This window comes from Vigna unguiculata, chromosome 8, assembly GCF_037176805.1.
Source record: "Vigna unguiculata cultivar grain cowpea cultivar isolate G323 ecotype 2 chromosome 8, ASM3717680v1, whole genome shotgun sequence".
Lineage (NCBI taxonomy): Eukaryota > Viridiplantae > Streptophyta > Magnoliopsida > Fabales > Fabaceae > Vigna > Vigna unguiculata.
Window position 1 is genome coordinate 10,530,936 of NC_140799.1, and position 16,726 is coordinate 10,547,661.

The 16,726-nt window shown below is 35.3% G+C and overlaps 1 protein-coding gene across 2 annotated transcripts; it reads left to right on the forward strand.

The window, feature by feature from the left end:
- Window positions 1-6,100: 6,100 nt before the first annotated feature.
- Window positions 6,101-15,141, forward strand: LOC114193099 (Polynucleotidyl transferase, ribonuclease H-like superfamily protein). Of its 2 annotated transcripts, none has more exons than XM_028082798.2 (14): window positions 6,101-6,258; window positions 6,455-6,511; window positions 6,582-6,647; window positions 8,390-8,523; window positions 8,607-8,704; window positions 9,650-9,778; window positions 9,869-9,939; window positions 10,244-10,303; window positions 11,864-11,919; window positions 12,612-12,672; window positions 12,816-13,083; window positions 13,421-13,602; window positions 13,718-14,013; window positions 14,850-15,141. In XM_028082798.2, exons 1-14 carry the CDS (start codon window positions 6,139-6,141, stop codon window positions 14,971-14,973), a joined length of 1,722 nt encoding a protein of 573 aa, XP_027938599.1. In that variant the 5' UTR covers window positions 6,101-6,138; the 3' UTR covers window positions 14,974-15,141. The 2 variants fall into 2 exon arrangements, with proteins under 2 accessions (XP_027938599.1, XP_085522133.1); XM_085666007.1 differs by having other exon boundaries at window positions 9,653-9,778.
- Window positions 15,142-16,726: the final 1,585 nt, after the last annotated feature.

Genomic DNA, 16,726 nt, shown 5'->3' on the forward strand with positions numbered 1-16,726 from the left:
AATGTTAAGTGTGAAAGAAGAAGTAGGGGTTTACATGTTCGAAAATCCCCTTCAGAAAAGAACAAGGAGCACTTGGACGATAGAAGTGAGCTGAAAAAAGAAATGAACTTCAACATCAACCTAATATCTCATAACCTAATAGGGATAAATATGTAATTTCATTTTCTTAACAATTGGAGGACTAACTTCGAAAGATTCAGTACGAGATTAGATCAAAATTGGGAGTAGATAATGAAAGAAAAATGGGTTAACGAAAAGGATAATACCCCAAAAAGGGTTGTTGAGTAAAAACGAAGCTTTGGACATAGCAAGACCAATTTTTGGAGATGAATGTTAAGTGTTAAAGAGAGGAAATGAAAGAAAAAGTAGGCGTTTACCTATTCAAAAATCCCTTTCAGCAAATAGCAAAGAGCACTTGGATGACAATAGTGAGCCAAAAAAAGAAATGAACTTCAGCATCAACCTAATATCTCATAACCTAATAGGGATAAATACGCAATTTCATTTTCTTAACGAGTAATGAGTACCCACGAGTACGGGTTGTATGATACCCGATCCCGACCAGTTAAGGAACAAGTATTAAACTTCCTACTACCCGCTACCCACGGGTACCAACTATCCACAATGGATTTTATCCCTAGGTACCCGTGGGCGTGAGTTTTTTTGTCATCCCTACTTGTGGGTAGAACAATCTAAGCTCTATTAATTTTAAATTTTAGAATTTTGCTTTAGCAAGTGTTGACTTCCCTAACGAATTTGCATAGTTTAAACATTTTGAGAGATTAATTTGATTTATGGGCTCCATTTGATCTCTTTTACATGTTAGAATACGTATAATCCAATTCTAAAATATGTTATTGTTAAGAAGTGGACTTTAAGTCTAACTCAGACCCAAAAAATTGGCTTGTAAGGTGAGATTTGCACCCCACTTAGGAGCTATAATATCAAAGCATAAGACTTGAGTCACAAAGGAAACCCAACTAGGAAGGAAACCTTTACAAGTGGAGCCATAAGTGCACTATTGAGCACCACCCTGGACAATTTATAAAACCGGAATTGCACCCCTATTTAACAGACTTTTTGAAGGGTTTTTTTTAGAACTTTTTGTCAACACTTAGCTCTGTACTTAGTGAACATTAATAGAAGACTTAAGAGGGGATTATTCTTAAATATCTTGCATTCTTTTCATCTATTATGAAGAGTGATGTGACCCCAACAAGCCCAACCTCAAATGCATCAACAAGCCCAAGCCCACATAAAGGCCCAATCACTAGAAGCATGATGAGAAAGATTCACATGGGCCTCTCACAAGATGATCAAGTCAATCATGGGCTTTTTACATTATTCACATGGGCTAAAGAAATATCTAAAATATGAGATGATGCATGAAGGAAGTAGTCTAGATTTAAATTGGGCCATCGTTTGGGCTTTGTTTTCAATAAAAGCTAGAACACTTTTTGGGATCAATTGGGCTGAGCCCAATTTGCTACCTTTGGCCAAGAATTACTTGAGTGACTCTCCATTTGGATGCAAGCAAAACATGAACTAAGCAAGGAGAATGTGATGGAAGCATGGTGCGTGTGACTTGGGCAAGGAGAGTGTGATATGTCACTTGGCATCATCAAGACTCATCTACTACATCACATGGTCTACAATCAAGCTTCTTTTCCAAGCTACATTTGCATTTCATCTTTGTTACATTTTCTCTTCATTTGGCCGGCCATGTGCCTATAAATAGAGCCACTCATTTATTGTAATGGTAACTCTTGAAATTTCTAATAAAATATTTGTGTTGAGATCATTCCACTCTTCTATTATTTTGAGAGCACACATGGCTAACCTTCTCCTTCATCTCCTTTAGCCACCTTCCATACCATAGCTCCACTTCTACTCTTCATCTTCACCAAAAACCTCCATTGCCTAGAGCTCTTCTTGCTCTTATCTTCATTTCTGCTGCATTTCATCTTCTTTTTGGTGTCTTCCATGGATCTCCTTCCTCTCCTACACCAAGGACGTCCATCAAGGAGCTAAACCTCTTTAATTGTTGAAGCAAAGATGTAATCCTTTGGAACTCCCTTGTATTGGTATTGTTACATTTATCAAAGTATGCTTTTATTACATGTTTTTGAATTGGTTTATGCTTGTTGTTGGATGAACTGACTACTCATATGATTTCACTAGCATGGAATTGAGTGGGAACTGGTTCCAAGTTGTTGTCCAACTAATTCTCCTCCTGCTTTTTTATGCTAGGAATAGATTTAAGGCTCTAGCTTGTTATAGAGTCCTTATCGGAATGCAGGAGATTCATTCAAGTAATCACTAAGGAATCATAGTGAAGTTTGATAATCTTAGGCCCTAGGTGTCAAGAATTAACTAGAGTTACATTTAAAGAGCATTCTCAAAACATGAATATTTGCATCTTTGTAAATGATGGTTGCATCGGTACAAAACAGGGACAAAGTAGTGAAATCTAGCTTTAACAATTCTTTATTATCTTAAAGTGAACCTTTTCCTCAAAATTATTTCATTACATCTTTATTGCTTTGAGACAACACTTTTTTACACATTGGATTTGTTTCCATACTTCTCGTGTATCCCAAACACTATTTTATTCGAATCAAACTAGTTTAAATTTTGTGTATTCTATCAAATCTGTGTGGATACAACACTTGTACTACAAATTACCCAATATATTTGTTGAAAATTTTGATTGCATTGGAGCATCAACACTATGCTAAGATTTTTATAGCGAGTCTTTGATATGAAAAATGATCAACATAAAGATAAGAATCTTAGCAAGAAGGAAAACTATTCCTGTAGAGAACAAACAAGATAAGTTAGACACGAGCGTCACCTTACCTATGCATTCTGCTATCTCCTCAGTTGGCCTCTTCCCGGTTGGTACATGTCTGCTTGGACCCAGGAGGGGTTACTTGCAGAAGGGACTTCGAAGCTCAAGTCAGCTAAAGCTCTCAAAAAGTCAAATCAGGTGATTAATGGAGTAATGAATGCGTACCTTTAATTACTGGGGTCCACGTGTATTTATAAAGTATTAATTATGTCTGGTTATGCCATGGGCCGGGCCTTAGCTTGGGCCCTAGTTTGGGCTGTAAGTGGGCCTAGCCCTAACCCAGGCCCTTAGATTGATTACTATGGACTTATTGAATATAAGGGGGGTTTTGCTAAGTGTACTAAGGTAGTCAGCCTAAACCGATTGTTCCTGTAGAGAACAAACAAGATAAGTTAGGCACGAGCGTCACCTTACCTATGCAGTCCACTATCTCCTCAGTTGGCCTCTTCCCGGTTGGTACATGTCTGCTTGGACCCAAGAGGGGTTACCTGCAAAAGGGACTCCGAAGCTCAAGTCAGCTAAAGCTCTCAAAAATTCAAATCAGGTGATTAATGGAGTAATGAATGCATACCTTTAATTACTGGGGTCCACGTGTATTTATAGAGTATTAATTATGTCTGGTTATGCCATGGGCCGTGCCTTAGCTTGGGCCCTAGTTTGGGCTGTAAGTGGGCCTGGCCCTAACCTAGGCCCTTAGATTGATTATTGTGGACTTATTGAATATAAGGGGGGTTTTGCTAAGTGTACTAAGGTAGTCGGCCTAAACCGATTATTCCTGCAGAGAACAAACAAGATAAGTTAGGCACGAGCATCGCCTTACCTATGCAGTCCGTTATCTCCTCAGTTGGCCTCTTCCCGGTTGGTACATGTCTGCTTGGACCCAGGAGGGATTACTTGTAGAAGGGACTCCGAAGCTCAAGTGAGCTAAAGCTCTCAAAAAGTCAAATCATGTGATTAATGGAGTAATGAATGCGTACCTTTAATTACTGGGGTCCACGTGTATTTATAGAGTATTAATTATGTCTGGTTATGCCATGGGCCGAGCCTTAGCTTGGGCCCTAGTTTGGGCTGTAAGTGGGCCTGACCCTAACCCAGGCCCTTAGATTGATTACTGTGTACTTATTGAATATAAAATATAAGGGGGGTTTTGCTAAGTGTACTAAGGTAGTCGGCCTAAACCGATTGTTCCTGCAGAGAACAAACAAGATAAGTTAGGCACGAGCGTCACCTTACCTGTGGAGTCCGCTATCTCCTCAGTTGGCCTCTTCCCGGTTGGTACATGTCTGCTTGGACCCAGGAGGGGTTACCTACAGAAGGGACTCCGAAGCTCAAGTCAGCTAAAGCTCTCAAAAAGTCAAATCAGGTGATTAATGGAGTAATGAATGCGTACCTTTAATTACTGGGGTCCACGTGTATTTATAGAGTATTAATTATGTCTGGTTATGCCATGGGCTGGGCCTTAGCTTGGGCCGTGATTTGGGCTGTAAGTGGGCCTGGCCCTAACCCAGGCCCTTAGATTGATTACGGTGGACTTATTGAATATAAGGGGGTTTTGCTAAGTGTACTAAGGTAGTCGGCCTAAACCGACTACTTCCCTTGACAGTTTGTGTTGCTTATATGCTCTCTTAAGCAGGTTATTCCTCTGGATGTTTATGTTACCGGTTCCGGTCGGCTAGGCTTATATCAGCCCAGCCTAAGCTGGTTACTTGAATGTTTTGGTGTATAGATATGGTGATTGTTTTATTATTATTTTGTTAAGTTGGCTTGGTGTGGTAAAAAAGAAAAAAAAAAGAAAATTTTAGAAATATTGTCTTTATAAAACAAAATTTGAGTAAAGAGTTTTTTATTTATAAACTTTCATATTTTAATAATACAATATTCAAACTGTATTTTTAAAAAATACCACTTTTTATTCTTGTTAGATATATTAGATATCTTAAATATTTTATCTTTATTTTCTATCTTTATTTTTTTGTTATTATTTTTTATCTTGTATATTAGGCTTAATTTATGTTTCCTTTATTTCTAAACCGATTTTTCACTCTATTGAATAATTCTTAATTATTTTCTAAACTCTTACATTATACAATTTAATTTAAATAAATTTATTTAGTAAAGTAGTTTTTCAACCTTTTATATTATAAATACATCTAATATAAATTATAAATATAAAGTCCAAGGAAAAGTGAAAATTGACAAATGGAATAACCATAAATATAATAATTTTAACAATATTTCTGAAATTGTAGTTATGGATGGCTAAGTTTTGGGTATTGCCTATACGTCACTCTGAATATATATATATATATATATATGAGCATATGGATACAAGTAGGTACTTTGTTTTCAGATAAAATACTAATTTTAAAGCATATTTCATATAAAATTACATAATAAAATATTAATATAAATTAAAAAAATATATTTAAAAACAGCTTTAATATTATAATTTGAAATAAAAATAAAAATAAAAATATACAACTTTTAAAAAATTATTATTTAATAATTAATATCTCTCCGTCAGCAACTTTATTTTCTTACAATGTCTATTAAAAGTTCATTGAGAATGAGCAGTTGACACTCGTACCCATTATTTATGAATAGGAAAAAGAAGAGAAAAAATAGGGAAAAAGAAAACCTCACTACAAAAAATTATTTTCAGAATGTATTTTATGTCTTCTATAAAGCCCTTTCTGGAACATATAAAACTCGTTTGAAAGATGTTATATGCATTATGAAAAGTTTTCTCTGAAAATTTCATTCTGGAAAAACTTGTTCCTAAATGCATTTCATACGTTTCATGAATTTAGTTTTGGAAATTTCATTTTGAAAATCTTGTTCGGAAATTATATTTCAAAAACCTTATTTTTCAAATTTCGGAAAACTTGTTTCGTAAAATTTCCGGAACTTGTAATCGGAAATTTTGAAATTTTGAGAGGTTGCGTGAAGAAATTCTGCGATGCTGAAAGTAAAAGCCCTACGTTCTTGCTTCGTACACCCCCATCAAATTTCTCCCTCCATCTCATAAAATAGCTCCCAGAAATTTCTTTCTGTGATTATTTTCTAAAAAAAAAAAATTCTGGAATTGGTTATAGTATTTCGGAAAACAAATCCGCAAGTGATAGGGTGCTGAAAGAAATATGATAGGGTGCAGGAAGCTTATATTTTGGGCTGACCCATAATATTAGAATGTCTGGCCCATGGGTTTAGAAGGAAAAAAAAAGACCGTACCCGATCCATAACCTTAGAAGTTTAAAAAAAATGTTTCTGCATCATTAATTCGAATCATGCCCCAAGCAGTAGCCGCTGGGAGAATGACTTCCTCTGAAACCTTTCGAAGTGTTGAAGAAGATGATTCTACTGCTAACAAAAAACGCGACGTGTTCTACGATGTTTATGGACCCGAAGTACATTTTCTTATCTTTATTTTCCTTTTCAATGTATCCTTTTCAAGTTTCCTTAACTTCTTGTTCAGGAGAATGTTTTCTTTTCGTTCCTCTCTTGTGTGTTATGTCCGAGCTTTTATAAAGAAAAGAAAAAAAAAATGTGGTTTTAATCACGTGTATGATTAAAGGAGTTGATTAATCGTTGTGCTTTTTGCAGGGTAAGGCAGATGTTGTTTTCAAGTCACCAGAAGATAATTCAGTTCTTGATCTAAAGGTAAGTCTTTGCAAGCATTGGTGAATTGAAATTTGAATCAAAAGTAGTCATGACCGAGGTGGTGAAGCAGGATATTCAAGGACTTGTAACTTGGGTGCTTGGTGAAGGATTTATGCCGTCATGGGTTTTTATCAAGGTATACTTGTCTTTTATTTCAACGGATACCTTTGTAAAAGGAAATATGATAGAAAAAATTATTTCTAGCTGTTTAGAACTTGTATTCCAAACTGCTTCCGTGGTTGTGGGAACCGTGTGAATTGTATCATGTTAATACTGTGGGATAGCAAGGTAAACAACCACTGTGCAGTGACAAACCTAGCACTCGCTGTTCAGATGGACACAGACAAAATGTACCACTGATCAGGACATGGGGGCACCTGGTCACATCAGCAGTGGCAAGCCTCAGTTGGTTTGGCAGTCTCGCCTTTGTGTAAAGGGTTGTGGGAGGTAAAATGCAACATGAAAGAGACATTTGTATATATGAGATAGACAATGGAAAAGGCAGGGTTTTAAATACTGTGCTATAGTGACACTATAACATAGCATCGTAATTGAGCAGTTTAGTTTAGTGGTAAATAGCAGCTGTTGCAGATTGGGGTAGCAGCATTATGTGATTCCAAAGAAAGCCATGTGAACAACATTAGATTTCAATTTCAAAGAATGAGATCTCCATCTGTAATTGTAGTGAGAATGATAAAGAAGACTTGATTTAGAAGATGTAGGATGTCGTGAATTTTATGTAGGCTTTCCAGAATTTGAGAATATATATATATATGCACACACATACTAAACTATGTTAAAATTTTCAGAATAGTCACTAGTGGTCACCATACGATATTTAAAACACTGGGCAAAGGAGAGAGAAAACAGACGAATGAAAACAAAAAAGAAAAAAGTGATTTTTACTTGCAAGTTTTAAATTTCATTTATGGGAGATTTTCATTGAAAAATTTCAATTATGGATGTGATAACAAAATAAATAAAACTTTATTCTTAATTTACACATTCAGTATAATATGCTTTAGGACATTCCTTTTATTGGAGGAATGTTGCCAAATGTTAATGTGATACATTATTGTTATTTTGGAGAGAAAGAGAATACCCGGAGGTTGCATAGCATCCAATTATTGCTTCTATAAATGCATTACTGGAAGATGCACTTGATTTTAGAAATTGAAAATAGGGATTAATACAAAATTGGTTAGGATCAAAGTATTTGCTTGAAAGGCTTAGTTTTTTATTCATGTTGCAAAACTATATCCTTTGGTATATATGACATGTAAATGCCACTTAAAATCACACCTGCTATTGGTGCATGACCTAATCATATATGGGGGGTATTCCCTCTCCCTTCCTACTAGATGATATTACTAATGATGGATATAGACGGTGAATATTTGTTACAACAGACTTTCTCTGTTTCACTGGAAGTGATCTGAATTTTCTTTGTTATTTGGCTATTCTTTGCGGTAAAATGTTGTACATCTTCATTTGTTTCTCTATGTTCAGCGAGTTATAGTCTATGCAGTTTAGTGGTTCTGCTTAACATTGATTTTCTGGGGCCTGTAACAGACTTTGAATGTTTAACACAGCAAGTTTTATGTTAGTTTAACAAAAAGATTATTTTTATCAATCTTTATGCTTGTTTAAGAAAGCATGTCATTGAATTTGGAAAAGGTTGTTAGACTACCCTAAAGAGCTTTAAGCTAAGAATAAATACATGTTGGCTGATCCAATAAATAAAAGAATTAGTTGATCACTCTTGTCGATTTAAAAATAGCTATACTTTTGAATTCTGGACCTTTGATTTGTACCTCATATAGCATATTACATTTTATTTCAACACGATCACTAATGTAGCACTCTCATTATTTGCAGAATAAACCTCTTATTCCCAAAGTGGTTATGCTCTATATGCCAGGCCTAGATGCAGCCTTGTTTTTGTCGCTGTCTAAAATGCTTCATAATTTAAAGAAAATCTGTGGTAAACCAAGGCCTGTCCTGGCTCTTAGGTATGTAGAAAATGTATTTACTTGTTTCCTTCAAAATGTTGTTTCTCTGCACTTAAACTTTTATATTTTCTCTCCCTGGCTAGCTGTGTGTCAGATAGTATGCAGACGATAGATGCACTCCTAACATGCAAGATGAAAAGAAAAAGGGATGAGAATAGACCTGCTCTGACATCACATCAAGGTTTTCATTATTCAAACCAATATATGCAAATGTCTCCTATTAGGGAAATGGGTGTTGAATTTGAGGGTCTTTAGATAAGTTATTGATACAAAAGTTCCTGGACTGGCATGGACTGGCAATTTCCTCAAATGTTATCTTGCTGGAACCTGAAGTCCTGAAATTGTTTATATGTATTTTGCCTGCTAATTAAATTCTTAAAGAGTTTGGTAACACAGCAAAAGGAAATAGCTTTAATCTGGAATCCTTTCTGCTTAATTATTGTGTATAATTGATGCATATTGACTGATGAAGTTGCAAAAGTAAGCTATTAAATCCAAAGGATGGCTAGTCTTTTGGATCATATATCTGTAATATTTGGGGGGTGGGGAATCGATAAAGGTCTTCAATGATGGTTTATGATATTTTCTTATAAATACTTTATAATATTTATGAATATATATTCACATGATTGTTAGTTATCAAGAATGGAAACCCTGTTAAATAAGCAAGGAAAAGTAGTCTCCTTGGCATTAGGAATTTTTCTGGCTTCTGATATATGTACTCAGACTGCTGATAATATACATACACACACACACACACACACACACACACACATATATATATATATATATATATATATATATATATATTTACACACACATACATATATGTGTGTGAGTGTACACAGACCACCTATATATGTTTTGTAACTTTTCTCGTTGTTCATTCTCAATTATGGTGTAAGTTTGTGAGATTTCATATCTTAATTTTGAATTCGTTTTAAGATTACCACTATTCTATAAATTAAACAAAAAAGGTTTTTAATGACAATTCAAATTAAACCCTATAGTGTTGTTTTTCCATTTGGAGCAACTTTATTTTACCTGTTCTTTATGGCACAAACATTAATGCGTTGCAATCGCTATAAATTTGAATTACTTTATGAAATGTGAAATCTTGATGCAGAAGAAGGTTGTCATGATACAGACAGTCTAACATTTAAAGAGCTTACGAAAGACATACCTTTCCCTGTTACGTACTATACACTAACTGAGAAAGAGCTGGAAGAGAATGGATATTCTTTCAATCAACCAGGTGAATTTTACTCTGCTACCGATTATATATGTGAATCTTTATGAAGTTGTTCTTACTGGACAAGTTTTTTATCTGCCCGGTTGATTACAGGTTTTCTTTCTACTTTGCCTGCACCTCCAGGATCTTCTTTTTATGAGATGTTGGCACTTGATTGTGAGATGGTATGTTAATCAATACCAGTTTGGTTTAAAGCTAATGCTGTTTTTATCACCGAGAAATGAAGTTCTGGATGATGGTGATGATGATAAACTTGTCCAAACTTTTTGAATTCCTAGAACAAATTCATTTAACATGTGGTACTTGAACTGCCAGAATAGCTTAAAATTATACTGACAGTCGTTTTATTGGCATGCATGACCAAAAACTTCATTCTATATCGAGACAAATTAAACTAGTTATGTCCTTTTTTATTTATATCCTTGACATATGCAATTTTGATCAATCTATTTTTTACCATTTGCTTAGTGCATAACAAATGAAGGTTTTGAGCTGACAAGAATTACTCTAGTGGACATCAAAGGAAAGGTATTCGCTGATTTTTTTTTTTTTCCGAACTACTTGTTTGTTAAGCAAATGCATCTATTATCGATTTTAAGAGGAATGGTCATTATTTTTAAAATTTCATTAAATGTTCATCATTATTCTAATTTTCATATCTTGTGTTTGTTTCTGTAAGAATAACTGTTTCTGATATTATTCATAAAGGAGCAGCAATTGCCCTTAAATAGAATACAAAGACTTAATAACTGCAAATCCTAATTTATGATGGATATAATCTATCCTACAATTCAGGATCAATGATTCTGAGCAATAAATATAAAATATTATCAGTCTATTAATCCTCCTAATTATGGGATGTAATTAAATCTCCTAATTGTGTAATTAAAGCCGTACAAGGAAATATTAACTACAGCATAATTCATGAGTTTCTGACTGTTTCTATGTATCTATTTCCACTGAGATGTATACAAATTACCATCTCCTTCCCTTCCTGAAGCGTGTTGTTCTTGGAAGCAGTTATAAATCTCATTCTTGGGCGTAGTGACTGCCTCAAGACTGCTACAGTGGGATAGTACATGGCATGATGACCACTATTTTAAAGGACTACAAATACAATTAAACAATTTAACAGCACACATAAGTGCTCAAGTGGAAAAATTAGGTAAACAATATTATAATTAATATTCAAAACTCATAGGCTAGAGCTTAGTACGTAAGGGACATGAAAATCAAGGAACATGAGATCAACATAGACACCTCTTAAAAAACGTGGAGACGCATTATAACCTGTCTGAAAATAAAAATAATAAAACACGAGGCCCTGCCACTCCGAACTTGATATGGAAAGAAACAAAGATGCTATATAAAATTTAGAATTGGCCTGAAGTGATGCTTGAGTGAAGGTGCAGTGGCAGATATGGAGGTCTGCCATAGCCAAGTGTCTGGGTTGTATCACTCAAATACTAGCCAAGTGTGAAAGGTGTTATCCTAAATCAGATGTCAAACACGGGTGTACAAAAAAGATACCCCAAGAAAAATAGATTTGTTCTTGTGTTGTGAAAGAATAGCAGCTATAAAGTCTGGTTTTCCATGGTAGCAGCAATAAACTCCTTCAAAACAGTTTGACTGTAAATAAATAGCTTGACAAAGGTGCTCCCAGTGCTCCTCTACAGCAATGGCACTATAGTGTGCAGTACATCAATAGGAAGTGGTTTCCTTAGAATGCTTCATGACAAAACCCTTTATGTTATGTCGCTTGTAATTGCATTTTAACAACAATTCTGTGTTATTTTGGCCATTTTAGAAAAGAGCCTAGCTTTTTAATTGTTAATGAAGCTACCTATATATATATATATAAATATATATATATATATATATATATATATATATATATATATATATGTCTGTAAAAGACTAAATCCTATTGGTTAGAGATTCTGTTTTGCTTGTCTTTTATTCTGTTTCATTTACAATCTTTAAGAAATTGAAGTAACCAAGTTATATATTGAGACTCAGTCAGTTCTTTAAAATTCGGAACATTTAATTGCACAGTGATGGCTTAATTTCTAATATTTATCTTTTCAGGTTTTGATAGATAGATTGGTTAAACCCTCAAATGCTATCATTGACTACAACACAAGGTAGGGTTTTGTTTGAGTATCAGTCAATGTGCCTGAATAAGCTCAGTACTTAATATTGGAAATTAAAAATGCTATTGCTTAATAAATTCATGAGTTGATCTAATCAACACCCATATTATTTGAGTCCCTATTTTTCAATTTGAGGATATCTATACATATAATCTCAAATGATTTTTTTCATATTTTTTTAGAATTTGCTTGACCGTAGGAGAAAATATTAAACGAGGAGGATTTTTTTCCCTTCCATTCTATAAAATTGAACCAAACAGTAAAAGTTTATAAAAATCCCTCCCTCTTCCTTTCAGTTCCCTCCTATCGAAAATGGTGTTATTGCAAAGTTGGCTTGCGGGTTTGGTTTCCATTTTATATTTGATTGTCTTTTCTTTTATAAAAATGAATATAGATTAAATGGATGTTGTTAGCTACCCAAATGATCCTGGGAAAATACTGAGAGGAACGTATCAGGATGTTGTCAACTTCCTAGTGCTAGAAATCCTTGAATAGATTTAGAGTATTATATGTTGTTGTTTGGTCTTCGTGGAATACTCTTTGCAATTAAAATAAAGCTGTACAAAACCTGAAAATAAGTTTAAATCTAAAACAACAAAGTTGAAGCTTTTCTGTATGATCTATTTTTCTTCATTGGATTTGGAACAAAAGTGTCCGCATCAACTAAAAATTATGCTGTGCAGATTTAGTGGAATAACGCCTGAGATGTTAGATGGGGTGACAACAAGTCTGAGAGACATTCAGGTTCTATTACTTTAGTTGTCTTGGTTTTGGTCTTTTGTCTTATTTCAGCTAATAATAGGCTCAAACTTCTGGTGCTATGCTGAACCATTTAAGTTGAAACTATTTGTTTTGCTGATTGAATTTCATTTGCTTTGCATTTTCAGCAACTGTTCCTAAAGTTTGTTTACGAGGAGACTATCCTTGTTGGGCATTCTCTGGAAAATGATTTATTAGCATTGAAGATATCCCATGACTTGATCATAGACACGGCAGTGTTGTACAGACACCCCCGAGGAACATCTCATAAAAAAGCTCTACGGTTTCTTGCTAAGAAATTTCTTGCAAGGGAGATACAACAATCAGCGAATGGACATGACAGCATTGAAGATGCTAGAGCTACCCTGGAATTGGCACTATTGAAGATAAAAAATGGCAAGTAGTTCTTCTTCATGCATTATTGCTGCTGCTGCAATCTTTGTATTAGAAGTTTTGAATGCATTATAGTTTAAGTACATTTCCAGTTTCTGTATATAATCTGTAAAAGCGGATGATTTGCTTCACGTGTAGAGCTGTTACCCTTTTACGTGAGTGTGTAGGGTAGATGCAGCCACCATAGCAGCAAGGTAATAATATGTATAAAATATAGAATGTATATAATAATTTTGCAAGCACAATTGGGGAGGGGAAACAGAGAAGAATATACTTCAGTGTCAAATAAAGAAATTTTCTACCAACAAGCTTTTGGTTTGACATATACCTCTTGAAACAGGGCCTGACTTTGGTTCCCCTCCATCCTTTACAAGGAAAAAGTTCCTTTCTATTCTGAGTGAATCTGGCAAAACTTCGTCATTGATTGATGATATATCCATAGTAAAACGGTATGCCTCTGAGTCCTCTAATGCAATTCCAGTGATCTCTGATGATGAAGCACTTGCAAAGACCAAGAAGGAGGTACTCATGTCCTAAGCTGGTTATATTTCCTAGCTTTTTCCTTTCCGTTTAACATTTGTGACTACTTTATGGTCTTGTTTCATTCCTTGTGTTTTTTTTTTTTTTTTTGTTTTAGGTGAAGAATGACAAGGTACATTTTATCTGGACACAGTTTTCGGAGCTACACTCGTACCTGAAGAAGCAAGCTGAAGATTCTGATAGTTTGAATGAAAGACTTGCCGAGATGATGGCATTGCAAACGTGTCAGAACAATTCTGCTAAACAGAAAGGCTTCAAGTTGAAAGCACCTGCTGAACTGAAGGAAATTATGGCTCGCATGGATGCTAGAATTTATAATCTCTACTCGTCATTACCCACAAATGCTATGATGATAATTTTTACTGGTCACGGAGACACTGCTATTGTCCGCAGGTAGACATGCTTACCTTTTTCTATTCCAAGTATTCTATCTTTCTCTTTGTTTTAATTGCAATGCACTGGCCACTTAACAATAATGTTGGAATAAATTAAAATATGACCCTAGAATGATGCATTTTTTCGTACGAGTCCTCAATCCTCGTACACAATTTCCATAAAAGTTTCCAGTTGTCCAAATCTAGAAATTCCACCTACTCTAGTTAAATTTGAGAGCCAGATTCGCTCATATAACTTGTTCATTCCTCATGTGGTTAATGGACCTTGGATCACATTGAACTAACTGATTTGCATATGTGAATGCAATGGTGCTGTGTAGTTGTTGTGCCAACAAATTAAATGGCTGGAGTTCTATTTTATTACACGTTGATTGGAAAAGTATATGATAATTAGGCTAGAGATGAGCATGAACCAGCTCATCCCACCAATCTGGCCTGGTTCGAGGTTTGTTTTGACTGGTTTGAGTTTTGAAATTAGACATTTTAAGGATGAGTTGGGGTTATGTTTGGAGTCATTTTAACACAGTTTGTGTACTGTTCTCTTACAAAATATAAGTTTCTTGAACAATCGTGTAGTGTACAAATGACTCGGTGGAACTTTCGAGTCGGGTAGGGACACAGGTAAACTTGTCCCAACTTGCCCTTTTTCACCCTTGAATTAACCAAGAAAAAACTATTTTTTAGCATCTTTTTAGTGGAAACCCCTTAACTTTGGAACTATGATTTTCGAGCACATTTACTACTTTTGGTGAATTAACATTTTTTTTTTTGTTTATTCTGCATGTTATGTTTTTGTTTTTTATTATGTTTGACCCGCCACACCCCCTTTTGAAGGTTGAGGAGAATGCTTGCAGAGCAGAATGAAAGTAATTTATGTCGAGAAAAGATCGTGGAAATTTTGGCAGAATTTCAGGCCCACGCAGAAGTAGCATTGTGTTTTGTAGGCGTAAAGCATTGAGTATTGAGTATAATGAAAATGAACTTAAATTAATTTTTGATTGTGAACGTTGTAAATATAGTGGCAGAGGCCTTAGAGTAGTTATACGTGTATAATATTGAAATGCCCCAAATGTATTGAGTTAAATAGTTTTGCATCCGTTAAAATTACTTGGTCATTATTTATTCTTGTCCTCGTCTACATTCTTTCTTATATATAGTGTGTAACACCTCATTTAAATAATAATATAATTAAATAAAATCTTACACTGGATAATATAAAGAGTCAAGTTGCGGAGTATAAGTTGGATAACTAAGAGTCAAGTTGTGGAGTATAAATTGGATAACTTATATATCACTCCTTATATATCACTCCTTATATAGTTATATAGTTACCCAAGGTATTTAAAAGGGAATACTAAAGTTCATTACCATGCCTACAATAACTCAAAGGAGTAAGGGATAGCCAACATTCAAAAGAAAACCTTATGAACTTCGAATCAATACACTAATCTTGAGTTGCTCATCCTTGAGCTATGTATGTGTTAGAAGCATCCTGTTAGAGTTTATAGATGGGACACCACCATGGACATCCATTAACCCCATTTATCTAGAGAAGGAATTATGTACTGACCATAGACCAATCATAATCAAACAAGTAATGTATTCATCATGCATATATATCCCATGTCAACCTTTATAATCAACCTCTTTTATATTCCAGGTCAAACCTATACCAACTCCTCATACTCCATCCATGAATATAGAATTTTAGCTCATCTCATTACCATGCCACTTTCATAGCCAATCATCTCATGTTCATTATATGTCAAGAATTTATCCAGTTCCTTATTCATAACCCATACACCCTCCCATTCATGCATATTTATCCCTTTCATGACATTATTCAATAATCCAATCAATTTCATGCCAAAATCACATCAACACATCAATCCAATTTCATAACCACAGATTTCCATGCATTTTCCAAGCCTCATATTTTAAATCGCGTAGATCCATTAATCAAACAGTCCATAACTACCAAGCGAAGGAAAACAGCGTGACCTGCAGTGGGTCTCGCTCAAGCCAGACGTCCTCGCTTAGGCGAGAGGAGTACCCTCGCTCAAGCTGCAGACTCTCGCTTAGGCGAGACTACGACAGTGGCCTTGGGAGATTTTGCGGGCACTGGCTTAGGCAAGGCCATCTTGCCTGAACGAGATGGTTTTTCGCTCAAAAATCAGTTCACTCGCTTGAGCGAGTACTCACGCAATACTCCTGGGCGAGTTTCTGCAACTCTCGCCTGGGCGAGATGAGCTCGCCTGGGCGAGATGAGCTCGCTTGGGCAAGAACATCAGTTCGCCATCTCCTGTTTCACGTGACAGAGACATACACACATTCCCAACGATAACCAGTTCATTCTTATTTCAATACAAGCATTTTCCAGGCACAACAATCATAAAACAGAAGTGAAACAACCAACATACGACAAAAAGCAAAGATCCCTAGCATCCCTTACCTGGAATGAGCTAGTGCAAGGCCTCGACACCAACAATGGAGCACCACAACTCAAGGAACAAACTTAGAAGCTGGAAAATAGCGGAACAGTAAAGGAATGAGGTTACTGTGGAACCCTAACTGAAAGTACGAAAATATGACTTAGAGAGAATACGTAAAGAGCTTGAAAATCACTTACATGGAGTGGAAAATGAGATCGAGCTTGAGTAACCTTGACCAAGACTGGGGGTTAAACCCTAGCAGAGAGTTCGCATCTGCTT